We start from the raw sequence: 14,671 nt of genomic DNA, 5'->3' as shown, positions 1-14,671 counted from the left end.
ATTTAACCTGGCTTGGCAAACAATATTTTTAAATAATTTATTCCTCTGGTATTCCAAAGAAACTGATACATGTTAAAACAATCCTCTGCCTTGTACCACACGCTCTCTGTGATGCCTCTTTGTTTAGCAACAATTTCAGCCATTTCAGTTGCAAAATGATTTAAGACATGCTTTTTTGGCATTATAACACACATGCAAACATTAGTAAATCATTTAAATACTCCCATAAATTTTGTGTCTGCAAGGGAAACTCTTATGAAATAAGGTCGTACAAGTAACTAGACCACACATTTTCAGCGTTAATTCGAGAGAGTGATCCATGTTTTTGTGTCCTTACGGCTCGATTATTGTAATTCCCTTTATATGGGAATAAGTCAATCAAACTCCAAATGGTTCAAAATGCGGCTGCCAGACTTTTGACTGGCACCCGTAGATTTGATCATATTTCCCCCATATTATGCTTTTTGCACTGGTTGCCAGTCAGTTACAGAATCGAGGTTAAAATCTTAATGTTTGTTTTTAAAGCTTTAAGTGAAACGGCTCCTAAATACCCGAGTGATCTTTTAATAGCAAAATATATCTGCTAGACCGTTGAGGTCTTCTGGGAAAAGAGTGCTGATGGTTCCTAAATCTAGAATGAAGCTAAGGGGTGATCGTGCCTTTCAGTTGTTGGGCCAAAACTCCCTTCGATTAGTTCCATCAGAATATGAATTTAAATCTTAGTTTAAAAACGTATTTATTATCTTAAGCTTATAATCGTCCTTAGAGTATAAGGATCTTTTATCATCAGTGGTTTTATTTTTCTTCCTTATCTGTTTTATTTTATGTCTTTTTAGCAAGGTTTATACAGGACAGTGGTAACTACTGTTGTTTTTATTGTGCTTTGTAAACACATTTTGATTTGATTTTAATTATCCACCCCGCATCTTTAGTAAATCCCGACAGTCGTTATTTAAAGCCGATATGATGGTTTGTGCTGGTGCAAGCTGTTAGTAAATCTGTCATTATTTTAGACATACTAATGTATAATTATATTTAAATTCTATATATAATTGTTTTTTCTCCATCAATGTGAAATATGACTCACAATCATTATTTGTTCATCTTCAGTGAGAGTCATGAAATGAAAACAGACATTGAAATGCAAATCAAGGCTTTAATCACAAATCACAAAACAAAGGTATTCAACTCCGTTCAATTCATTCTGATCTCTCTGTAAATCCTTGCTTTACATCAGATTTAAACAAACTGTTGTGTTGTGTTGTGACAGTTGAAGGACGTGGTCAGCGTTCACGCGCTCGAGATGACAGATTTGATCGGACGTCACTCGAGTGAAGAGCAGAAACAAAAAGAGCAACAAAACCTTCAACAATGTGAGGAACTTCACAGACTGATGCTGGAGGAACAAGAGGAACAAACCCGTCGACTTTCTGCTCTCCATGAAAGGTCAGAGGTCACAGAACCTTGAATTTCACTTTTCGTTTTTATCACTGATCGGGACAATGACCTGCATCACTGCATCATCTTTGCTATAAAGATTTCTTTCGTAATGTTGTCATGTTAGCCAATGTGCCATTAAATTAACCCATTTATTTTGTTAATGCATCTTTTAGTCTTATTTTGCATTTTTATTTCATAATCCAATACTTGTCTTTTCTGATGTCTTCTCTGGCTGGATTTGGCAGATGATTTAATCAAAGTGACAAAGTGTACCCTGGGATCAAGCCCATGACCTTTGCGTTGCTCTACCAGTTGATCTGCAGGTTCAGCTCTTTGATAAAGTTGTTCAGTCCTATGAATGTTTATGAGATTGTGTTGAACCTCAGTCCTCAGACGCAGGGCTGTTGGTTGGGGAATTACTCCGTGCAAATTAAAATCAGGTTTAATTTTGTGGGCGGGTTTCTATGTTATTTAATTTGCATAATTCCTTCAGTGAATTGGGCACAGAAACAAGAAGCTATCAGCAAGAGCGGTTCATTCGTACTGGATTCCCTCCTGTCAGTGTTTGTCATGGGCTTTTGTTTTACACAATGTGTGAGTTGTGTGTGTTATGTGTGTGTGTGTATTTGTTCCCTTCATAGGGCGTATCTGTTCTTACAGTGTTGCATTATTGTAAAATATGTAATAGAAAAGCAAAGATATCACTTTCATGGTTGTAAATAATTATATTATAAAAAGATCACAAAGAATGAGGTAAAAATGTGCTTACTGTTTTTACTTACTGTAAATCTGGCAAACAATGATGCCTGTCCTGTGTTTAGGCATTTTGCCTGTCCAATTACATATATATTGTTACACAGGTGATTGTAATATGATTAGGGCTGTCAAAAGATTAATCATGATTAATTGCATACAAAATAAACGTTTGTTTTGGCATAATATATGTGTGTGCATTGTGTGTAATTCATTTTTATATATAAATACAAACACATGCATGTATGCATTTAAGAAACATTTACTGTATATATATATATATATATATATATATATATATATATATATATATATATATATATATATATGTATGTATGTATTATATATAAATGTATAAAAAATGTGCATAAATAATTTTTTTCTTAAATGCATATGTGTATTTATAGATACATAATTAATGCACACTGCACATACACACATATATTATGCAAACACAAACTTTTATTTTGTATGCAATTATTCGCGATTAATCTTTTGACAGCCCTAATTATAATATGATATTATAACCAACATCAGTGGATCTAATGATACGAGTAACAGTTTGTCAAATGTTATTTTGTTTCTGTTTTTTATTAGTAAGAGAGGATTTAGTGCATACTAAAGGCACAACAGCTAAAATGGCACAAAGAAGAGAGATTCCATTAGACATGAGAGAATTAAGAGTGAATTTATGACTTTAATAACATTTGTTCAACTTCTTCATAGTTATGTTTAGTTTTAGTTTTTTTTTAAATTGTGCAATAACATTATTACGTACAATAAAAAGCTGCACTAAATGTTTGTCAAAAATACAAATTAAAAAGAAGAAATTATTTTTTTTAAATGTAAATATGTGGAGTTAACACTTATTTGACGTTAGTTTGTTAAGTTTAAAGTCTATTCAATAACATGCAGCTTTTAGCAAAAAGCAATAAAAACATTATAAAGCAAACAGTGATTGTTTGTCCATCCAGGGAGTGTAAGGAGATGAGAAGAAAACAAGCCAAGATCTCAATGGAGAGCAGTCGAGCCATCAGTCATGACAGAAGTATTAAGATCAAAGCTGAACGAGAGCGGTAATATTTGCTTATATCAGCATCTCTCTCTCTCTCTCTCTCTCTCTCTCTCTCTCTCTCTCTCTCTCTCTCTCTCTCTCTCTCTCTCTCTCTCTCTCTGTGTGATTTTATGTCATCTTGTGCAATTTCACTTGGTTTCTTTTCTCTTTGGTTTTATGGGGGCACGCTCATACAGACGGGTTCGAGAGCTAAACAGCACAAACACCAGAAAGTTTCTTACTGAACGAAAGAAGGTAAAGCTTTCAGTTTTGTTTCATGTGTTTACTTTTTAACAAAGATTTGTTTGTAATATTAATATAAGCATCGACAGCTCGCATTGAAACAGTTAAAGGAGAGCAAGCGACTTCAGGAAGATCAACAAGAACAACGTGAGAAACTTGAGAAACACAATCAGGAGGTATTTTACCATCTGTCAATTATAATCTATTTATGCAATATTACTTTATATTTTATTACCCTATGGGGTGGTTTCCCAGACAGGGTTTATCCTAATCCCAGATTAAAATGCATGTTGAGCTGTCTTCATTTTTAAAACACCGTGTACTGACATATCTTAACATATATTAATGCCATTGTTTTGTCTCAAGATGCACACCTTACATTTTATGTAAGGTATGCTTGTAAACCTACTTAAATGTCCTAATATATAAGGCCTAGTCCTGGATTAAACTAAACCCTGTCCAGGAAACTGCCCCTATATGCTACATATTTTATAATTCTTCCATTTTCTGTGTTTTTTTCTTTTTACGTAAAGTTGCTTTGATACGGAGCCCCTGAGGGTGCATGGAGCAAAAATTAAATAAAGTTTAGTTTAGGGTGCTCACGTGAAACTTTCGCGTGCACACGTGTAACTACCGTGTTTAGTAGCGATAGTTTCAAAAAATTCTGCACATGAAGGTTTCGCATGAACACATGAAACTAAACTTTAGATGTCACCATAGGGGCTCTGTACTTTGAAACAATGCAACATTGTTAAAAAAAATTGAAATAAAAAATGACCTATATTAAGACGCATGTCATTTTATTCAACATGTTTCAATCACATAAACAGTCATGACTATCATCTCTCATCATGGGTGTTATTTCTCTCATTTTTATTTTAGCTGTTGAACGCATGTTATGCAAAATCATCATGGCCAGGTACAGTAAGACTTTACCACACAATCAATTTTACACCACCTCCACTTTCCCATGATTATTCATTTCCCCATATAGAAATTCAGTCTGTCGAACTTATAAAATATATTGCACCATTTCTCACGTTCACACACTGCTGAGCAGAGAGATGCACTCATTCCTCATCATATTTGCTCTCTATAGATTTAACCTGTCAGTCATCTGCAGATCTTACACACACGAACATAAACAACTGTGTATAGATGGACTGAAAGAAGAACTTGGCTTTTAGACATTAAATGTACTGTAAAGGTGGCGTATCTAAAATAATAAGAGTTGTGTTTCTTAATTCGTTGGAAGCCAGATTAAGGTTTTGTTTAGCTAAAACTGAGTTTATATTTGAGTGAGATTCACCTTAGTTTCACTAAGTGCAGCGTATAAATGAATTGATTTTCTGTTGAGATGAGCAGCTATCAGACTGTGTTTTACTGACGGCTCGTGCCGGATCTGACTTATACGCTGTAAAGTTGACGTGAATGTTGAATTTTGTCAGGGTCTGAAAGCCTTATCACACTGAAACAGATGCGATGGGACTTTAAAACCCAATACTGTTTCCCCAAAATGCTATTTGTGATCTTGCAGTTTTCTTAGTTCATTCAGGTTTTGTGAACATGTTTATTTCCCATCGCACGTCTCTGGTTGGATAAGTAGGATTTGTGAAGTCCAGAGCAGTTTTCTCTTGAGACATGTGTCTCTGTTGTGTGTTGTGTGTTAATGTGATTGACTGTCATCACAGGCCAAACAGACACGATGCATGAAGAGAAGAAAGAACGTGACGCTGACCAATCAGATGAGAGCTTTTCATCAGGTCACTGAGAATACACACACTGTTACTGATACTCAGAAAGCACTGACACTACTGTAGTTATTATTGTTGCTTTAATGGCTGTTACATGGAGTTTGTAATGAGTTTGGTATATATATATATACTTACTGTAAAAATAGCACAGAATTTATAACGGCTGCAAATGAGCACACATGTTTAATGGCTTAAATAAGAGAAGATTTAAACCTTGACCTTGGGTTTTAATTACTTTAATAATCCAATATTATATATTGTGTACTAAAACTCATGTAAAATATTTACTCTACTGGTTGTCATTTCATTAGTACTGTATAAACATGTTCCTATCTCAAATGATTATTCACTTAAAATGAATTAAAGTAACTTTCTGGCTTTACAATGAGTCTTTGGACAATGAGCTGTCTTATAGAGCCATCTTAGGTTGATAGTATGAATAAAAACCATACAGAAAAAAGTTTTTAAATCATTTTACATTAAGAAATTAAAGATGTTCACACCACAACTAACAATAGCAATAAAGAGAAATTATGTAGTTGGGATAAATTTTTGAGCATTTTTTCCAGCTGATGAATGTATAAATTTTTAAAGCTAATTGAAATCTTTTTGCATTGATCAAGCTTTGTTGCACTGAATCTGGATTTCTTTTCTTTTTTTAAGTCAATGCTTTCCTAATGAAGACATTTTTTATTAATTAATTTTAAATTATTCATAAACAACAATGTATTTATATACTATAATTAATATCAACCTGCTGTTTATTACATAATGCATTGCCATTATTTTATTTGATGTTTCACATTCTGTTTTGCAATTATTAGTAATATTGCAGTAAAATAAAAGTCAAAAGTATTGCTTGTTCTGTAAGCGCATTTTTATTTTATGCTAAAATCATAGGCAGAAATACACAGAAATTATCAATAAAACTTACCTAGCATCTTATCTTAAAAATTTTTTTAATTAAGTTTAAATTTCATTGGTGGCTTGACCGTAAACATTTTAGGGGTCTTCTCGGGTCCAAAGAAATGTACCTGACCTGAAATGACCCAAATCACTTTTTACCCAAACCCGACGTTCATAAATGTTTTTTTTTTTTTTTGAAGAAAGACCCAACCCGAGACAAACGCTAGAAACCAGTGTCATTTTTTTTAACCCGACTGGACCCAGATGTAAAGACACTGGCGTGTGTGTAGTCTGCTGCCCCGCACGCACCAGTCAGAGAAAGAAACCCCGGTGCCCTCGCAACGAATTTGGTTGGAAGTTAACCACTAAAATGTACACACAACTAAAATTAACCTACAGTACCACCAGCCACACAATGTCGTAAGCGCTCTTGGCTAACACAGGAGGGGTTTGAGAAGGACTTGATGTAAGCAAGATAGTTCGGGTTGTATTTTAAGTTTAAAAGAGACCTCTAAAACAGCTTCAAAAACACTGCAATAAATACATGGTTTTGAAGGAGAAGGCTTTTCTCTGTTTACAATTTGTGTCCCTTTTGAAAATTGCTCTGGAGAAATGTTATGTCTTTTGTCCATCCCCCTGTTAGATGAAAAATACACCCATGGGTACAATGTTTCTCTAATTCACGTTCAGTCTAACCTTTATCAAATCCTTTCTTGAATGTCTCTTGAGTTACTGTATCAGCTGTGACACCTGATGAAATGATTCAAGAAAATGAGAGTAAACGTGTTCATATTAACAGTGATGAGACAGTCAGTGAATGTGTTTCTCTCTCTCTTTGTGTCTTTCATGTTAGCGCTCTTAATTGGCTGTGGATGTTTTTGCTCTTATAACAAATCTTTAAATGCATGAGCAGTCAGTTTACTCTAATAGATCCCGGCTCATGTTTTTTTTGTCTGTGAATTTGTCTTACAGTTTCAAGTCTATTATAAGTTAATTGAGTGAAAAAGCAAAGCTGGACTGTGTTTATTTGTGTGTAAACAGAATCTTTCCTGATTCAAACTTCGCATATCTCCATGAATGTTTGTGACTTACAGAAATACTCCAGGTTGTTTTTAATGTGATTACTAGTGAGAACAAGTGTTGAAATGATTGTATAGCGGAGTACAGAATGAATAAGGCGGGTAATACATAACAGACACTAATGCACCAGAGTGAATTGCATTTGATTTCTCTTGAAAATATGAGCGAGAGAGATTGTTAGGCAATTCTCTTCAGAATATTCAACAGTTGGGTTAAATCTGGAAAATTAACTGTGCCTGTCAAGCAGCGTTTGAGGTTAAATATCCCTCTGACTGTGGGGAATATTTTATAAGCCTGAAATATAATCACAGGCCATAATAAAAAGGATGATAGAAGCAGTGGGTGTCGTATCGTGTGAGATATTACTGAGCAGCAGAGAGACCCAGAGCTGTTGTACACTCAATAAACCAGGATTATGAAGGAAGAAGTGTATGATCCTGTCATGCTACACACACACACACACACACACACACACACACACACACACACACACACACACACACACACAGTCTTTTGCTTACTGTGCAGCCAACACCGAGAAAGAAAATCATCCTGCAGTATTTCTGTGCATTCTATTCTCACATTCAGCATCTGCATTTTTGCTTGTTGTTATTGAAGTCAACCTTGTTTTTTTAAGCACAAACATGATCATTTTGTTGTAGATTACCATTACACTCTTAAAAATAAAGGTGCTTCACAATGCCATAGAACCATTTTTGAATTAATGAAAGAAATGATTCTTCTGAGAACCTTTGACCTAAATGGTTCTTCACAGCGATGCCATGTCATTAATCACCTTTATTTAAGAATTCTTTACAGAGATGTCACAGAAGAACCATTTTTAGTTCCCCAAAGAACCCTTTTTTACTTATTCCACGACATAGATTTCGGAGTGGCTTTTGGAGTCTTTTGCTAACTGGGTTTACACAAATGGACCCCTTTCAAGCATCAATAGGGACTTTAAGCAACAGCTGGGAATGGAACGGCTACGGCGACCGGAAGTATGCTGTCACACCGCCGTAGCCAAGAACGTAAAAATCACTAAGCAACCGTAAACAGGACAGCGCAACGCGGTATTAATTCATTTATTGAGAAACAAAAAAATGTCATTTAAAAAAGCAAGAGAAGGGTTGGTTTTGTCATAAAATTACAATCTTTTGTCAGAAGATGAGTTTTTACTATTGTATGATGTAAATAAGTCTAAAAACCTAGATTTAAGCAATACTTGAAAACATTGAATTCTTCAAAATCTTTAAAATTAACTTAAATTTAAAACATTTTAACAGACATTATATAAAAGACATGTGGTACAATCATAAACTGATGCAATTACAATGTCATATACCATAAAACATAACATTTATTTACACAAACTCTCACGTTGTAGCGACTACGGCAAATCAGCTGTTCTCCCGTAGTAGACCGTTACAGTAGAACGTCGCAAAGTATCAGTTAAATTCGCGCATGCGCAATACAACGCCAGAATGCCGTTGCCGTTCCACCAGAGGCTGTTGCTTAAAGTCCCTATTGTTTTTAAAAGTGCGGGGAATTAAGGAATCAATTTTGTTATATATGCATATATGAGGTCATCGTACTGAAACAAAGTTTAGAACTGAAAACATCCTTGTTACTGAAATATCCTACCCTATGTCAAGGCAAGTCGTTTTGTAGTCACAAAATATTTGATTAATTTATTTATATTTATTAGTTTTTTATGCCACTGAGGACAAATGTTTTTTTTATGTCACCAAGCACAAATTTCTATAAATTGTTTCTGTAGCTGTGGCCCGATTTTCTTTTTCGTGTCATATTATGTAATGTTTTCTAATTTTTTCCTATTTTTAAATCATTGTCACTTGGGGTTAGATTTGGGGTTTGGGTTCTACATGTTTTTCTGGCGCTTTTAAAAATATTTTCGCCTGGATAAAGTTGGGGTTTGCGTTAGGATGTCTAAAAATTTAACAGAAAGTGATTCTAACAACAAACCCAAGCGACAATGATTTAAAAATAGGGAAACAATTCTCACAATTGTGAAAAAACAATACATAAAATGACACGAAAAAGAAAGTCGTGCCACAACACGAAAAACTATTTATAGAAATTAGTGCTGGGTGACATGAAAAAGACGTTTGTGCTCAGTAGCATGAAAAAAAGCAGATTTTTGTGCCATGGACACAAATAAATTAATCCAATTTTATTATACCACAACTTTCCGTGAGATTGAGTTGGAAAATTCATTATTGGCTCGAAGCCCAGCGAATGACAGTTTCTGGAATATGCCTATCTATGACGTAATTGATAATTTAAACACCGCCTCCACAGAAGAATATAAACATCTACTTCGGTAGCCCCGCCCACTGTTTCATGCACGACATAGTAGTGAATAGGGCTGTAACGATGAATCATGCAAATGCGCGTTTTCTCAATAAATGAGGTATTTTCATGATAATAAAGAATATTTTGAATTATTTTGTTTAACGAGTGCCTTAAATGCACATTATAAACGACTCCAACTCATAATGATTTTAAAGACTTCCTACTGACCAAATGTCGTATTACACGCACAAGTTGTGCATGAAACACAGAATCACAGCCTTATGATCCAGAATTGATTTCAGGCAGGCATTTTTAATGGGACAAGCGATTAATCGTTACAGCTCTAGTAGGGAAGTAAAAGCAGTTGTGCGATGCAAATCGTATAGACATCTAAGCAAACATGTCGACTTCTAAATATTCTGCAGTTTCTGGTTGTGGAAGTCACTGTCGCTGCATAACCTTCCCTCAGTTTCTGATTTTATGTTATTATTATGATATTAATGTTTTAAATTACTAAAAATGTTGAACGAATAATAAAGCTCATAAAAGCAACCCCACAAGTACATTAGGAATATACAAAGTTAGTAAAAAAATTTTACCATGCTGTCAGACGCTGAAGCATTACTGTTTTTATGGTCAAGCCAGCCACGGTTTAGATTCTGATGAATGCTAATCATATTGTTTACAGTCATTTCTAGGCCCGTGGCATTTGAAGATTTGTTGTCATTTATGTGTATCATGTCTTGTGAATAGAACATCTTACGGCTCAAACATACATGGGTCAATCCCTACGGCTGCCATTTTTCCACATCGGAAGTTTTCAAACAATTTTTCCTATTAAAAATTGTCAATCATAGCAGTGGGCGTTTACTTCCAAGTCTTCAAGGCAGCCCACCTATCAAAACATAATAATTACTTATTACTTTTGATGTTTTTGAATGTAAATACCACGCAAATGTCATAAGTAGACATCAGACAACAGTATAAAATAATAAAAACGCCTGATTCACTGCACATTTAAAAGTGTACATTGTTTATTATAAATTTCATAAAGTGTGCTCTGGTTGTGTTCTACACACTATAGTAGGTGATTGGTGCAGTCCCTGTGACCCACATTTTACATGCATACTGCATACTGTGCTCAGTATATACAGTATTGTACAAGCAGTATGGTAATATATATCAAAACTCAACCTTTATCTTCTCTCTCTCTCCTCGCTGTGCCCTATGGATAGATAGATTTAGAGATGATATTCAGCACAGAAACTCTCGGTTGTCAGGGCAGCGTGGGGGCCGACACAAAGCTCAAGTGGAGGAAACTAAAAATACAGCCAGCACTCCATTGACGAGAGGAAATTTCAATTAAGACACAAGCACTTCATCATTATTCCACTTGGCCGACGATTACGATCTGACATTTTAACACACGCAAACACGTTGATATATATTCTGCCACTTTCTTGGCAAGAGGAAGAGGGCAATCGTGCAATTATCACTTCAAGCAGTCAATCATTTAACCTTTTCTTTGATAGACTGACACAGCTGTCACCAAGCCATAATAAGAGGCGGTCAAATGATACGCTACGCCATGAAACAACAGCTTTGAAAGGAAGGCGATCGCGGTTGTGCCCAGTAAAATGTAAGAGAAAAGGGAAGCGTTCAATGAAATGGCCTTTAGGGCTTTTAAGAGGATAAAAGATGGTCCGGTTAAAGACGTTTGAAGGATCATTTCACTTCTCTTGGAGGTTAAACTGCTTTTAAAGATTCGACCGATCGAGCTGCTGTTCAGAAATGTACGCATGTTTTTTTTACCGTGGCCACTTTTATAATCCAACAGCAAATTTTTCATTAAAACTAAGACACTTTAATTTCCTTATATTGATATATGCAGGTCACAGTGTAGTGCATGCAGTATCATACATCATTATGGGTAGATTTTATTGTTTTAGCCAAAGCTAGATTTCTAATAACCAAATTTCCAATAATTTCCAAAATATATATATTTCTGAAACTATGATCATCTACACAGCAAGTAAAATAAACTTTAATAAAGTCTGTTTTGTTCTAAAAAATATTTTAGTTTTGCATTATTACAATCTGTCATTGTCAAGTTTTATACAGTAAATAAAATGTGATACATTTTTAGATACATGAAAAAGTACTGTAACCAAGAAACTCACTTTAATGTTTTGAAAGTCTTTCCCATCACAGAATAAAAGATGAGGACAGAATTCACCTTTGATGTGTGTGTATCTACTGTTAGACATTGAATAGATAATATAAATTATAATAATGTAGTAAGCGTGTGATAAAGGTGTTTTACTGAAATTCATTTCTAAGGTCCACTGAATCTGATGATATGAGGATTTATGTCAACTGCTCTGAAAAGACACGGTACACTACACACATACTTTACAACAGATATATATATATACACTATACACTGCAGTATATTTGTGATAACAATGTTAAACATACTTTACTGATTTTATTATCTGGAGTTTTAGTCCAGTGAGATTTCATTACAGAGCTAAGCAGAAAGCATATTTGTGTCAGAAATAAAATGAGTTCAAAGGTGTGGTTTAGTAATACTTTGATTGATAAAAAGACACTTAAACATTTTAAGATTGCTGACCTTAGGAAGCATCAGCTCTTATGAACCATTCCTCTCTAAAGACATCTGATCCGAAAAGGGATACAAAACAATATCAAAATGTTAAGACACCCATCAGTTGACAGTTAAATAAATTGTTTAATACTGGAGCTACCCTTTCTAAAAGTGTACACACAGCCATGACTCCTAAGGCACAACACAGAATACTCAATGAAGTAAAGAAGAACCCACGTAAGTCTTTGAACAGGCACATTGTCTATGGCAGAACACCACTGAGGAAGCTGCTGCCCTCCCGAAAAACATTGCTGTGAGTCTAAAGATTGCAAAAGAGCACCTTCCCAGTGCTACTGGGAAAATATTTTACGGACTGATGAAACAAAAGTTGGATTGTTCGGGAAAAATACTATGGCGCAAATAGGGCACAGCTTACCAACATCAAAACATCATCCCAACAGTGACGTACGGTGGAGGGAACATCATGATTTGGGCATGCTTTAATGCCTCAGGGCCTGGACCACTTGCCATCATCGAGGGGAAAATGAATTTTCCAAGATTAATTCAGGATAATGTCAGGGTGTCTGTCCACCGGTTGAAGCTCAGTTGATGCAGCAGGACGATGACCTTAAGCATTGAAGTAAGTCCACCACAGACTGGCTTAAGAAAAACTAAATGGGCCATCTTGTCAAAGCCCAGACCTTAACCTCGCAGAGATGACCTCAAGAGAGCGGTTCACACCAGAAATCCAGTTCATTCCTAGGGGTTCACATTTTTCTTGCCAGAGTATATAGCTTATCTGCATACAGTATAGTCTGATGATCTAACACTTTAAAGAAATACCAACAACTGCACAATTCACTGTATGACATGCACACGCTCATGTTTGCTCTTTTGGATGCGAGTATACGGATCAAATGTACTCAATCAGAAATACGAGTGTGAAAATAGCGAGATCAGTTTAAGAGCGCCAGAGGCGTTAAAAAATTCTGCTTTGAATTACCGGCTGAGCTCCAGAGACTCATAATTGGTCAACGCATCAGAAACGCCAATGGTTTGCCTAAAAGGCCCAATTTCGTTTAATTCAGAAGATGAGAGAGGCAGACTCGCTTTCCACAACTGATTGCTTTTGTCTTCCATTATCTCAAACAAAACCAGGACAAGAGACACTGAATGCAAATGCGATGCCTATTTGTGTCAAAACAGAGGAGTCCCTCCTCACCGAAGAGTTTAATTTCAGGTTTAAAATGTAAATGTAGCCTACATCCATTTGAATACATTTGTATTTATTTATCACAAAAAAAGAATATATGTGAACAAACTGCATTGCAGTATTTGCCTCGTGTTGACTTCTGAGGATAAAACAGTAGAAAGTTTTTGATTTACACTGGTAGTCTTTGTACAGTACTAGTTTATAATAACTCAGCATGTAAATCTCTTTTCAATAAACTAATGCTTATTTTCCTTATCTGATATCTATTGTTGTTAACCTAGTAAAACGCCTTAAAAATGTGTAAAGAGGTATTTCAGGAGTTCGTTTTAGTTTTAACCAGCAGTCTTGAATCTTGGTGGTAAGTTGGTCTGGGCATTAGTTTCACATCTTTTCTTTTAAAGTTAAGTACATTTTCCACATGAATGGAAGCTACATATATTTCATGAAGTGCATGTAAAATAATCAAGAGAACTGAACAATGCAAGTGGTGAATATATTCAAAGGACCGGCCGTGTATTCATATATACAATACGTTTCTTTTAATAGTGCTGTGGGACTTTTGTTTGAGTCTTTTGTAGTTAATTAAAGCCTCTCGTTCATACAGGTAACCTGAACAAATGTATTACGTAGCAACATAATAACCCTGTGGTAATTCAGCAGCGGGCCTGTGGTTATGTTCAGAGAAAGTATTGTTAAACAGAGCGGCTTTATTCTCTGAAGGTGTGCGATTACGTGACATCTGTTCTGATGTTATAAATGTGCTGCTGCTGCTGTTATTGATGGTCCTGATGTCCGCCGTTCAGATGAAATGTGTCATACTCATCTTTCTGTGCTGTCAAAGTCTCTCATAGATTTATTATTCAAACACAGAGTTTACAGCAATTTCACAACTTTATCCATTTAGTTTTAAAGATAATTCATTCATAAAAAGTAATTCTCTCTGATTGGTCAAGCTGACCCATTTTGTTTAAAATTGGTAATAGTTCATCCAAAATGAATATTCTGTCATCATTTCTTTACCTTTATGTTGTACCTGTATTAGTTTCTTTATTTTAGATATTTTAATAAATGAACTTGACGGTATTGACTACCATAGTATTTGTTTTTCCTACTATGGGTATGGGTACCATTAACTGTGTGGTTACAATCATTCATTGAGATATTGATGATGACAATGATGACAGAATTTTCATTTTTGGATGAACTATCCTTTTAAAGTGGGTCTGAGAAATATCCCACCTTTTCCATAACCGTGACCTTTAGCTTAAAGAAATATATTGAAAATGTAAAAGAATTGGATCAAT

The 14,671-nt window shown here is 35.1% G+C and overlaps 1 protein-coding gene across 1 annotated transcript in view; it reads left to right on the top strand.

Moving 5' to 3' along the window:
- Positions 1–6,021, top strand: part of plcb4a (phospholipase C, beta 4a) — a 32,272-nt gene extending 26,251 nt beyond the window's left edge. Inside the window, exons 30-36 of the mRNA XM_065255056.2 lie at positions 1,111–1,180; positions 1,271–1,446; positions 3,168–3,269; positions 3,445–3,502; positions 3,580–3,666; positions 4,373–4,409; positions 5,182–6,021. Of these exons, the coding sequence (XP_065111128.1) occupies positions 1,111–1,180; positions 1,271–1,446; positions 3,168–3,269; positions 3,445–3,502; positions 3,580–3,666; positions 4,373–4,409; positions 5,182–5,261 (610 nt within the window). The 3' untranslated portion in view covers positions 5,262–6,021. The remainder of the gene's footprint in view (positions 1–1,110; positions 1,181–1,270; positions 1,447–3,167; positions 3,270–3,444; positions 3,503–3,579; positions 3,667–4,372; positions 4,410–5,181) is intronic.
- The last annotated feature ends 8,650 nt before the right edge of the window (positions 6,022–14,671 follow it).

This window comes from Paramisgurnus dabryanus, chromosome 17 (genome assembly GCF_030506205.2).
Source record: "Paramisgurnus dabryanus chromosome 17, PD_genome_1.1, whole genome shotgun sequence".
NCBI classification, from domain to species: Eukaryota; Metazoa; Chordata; class Actinopteri; order Cypriniformes; family Cobitidae; genus Paramisgurnus; species Paramisgurnus dabryanus.
Note: the sequence above shows the minus strand (reverse complement) of the source record. Positions and strands in the feature narration are given on the sequence as shown.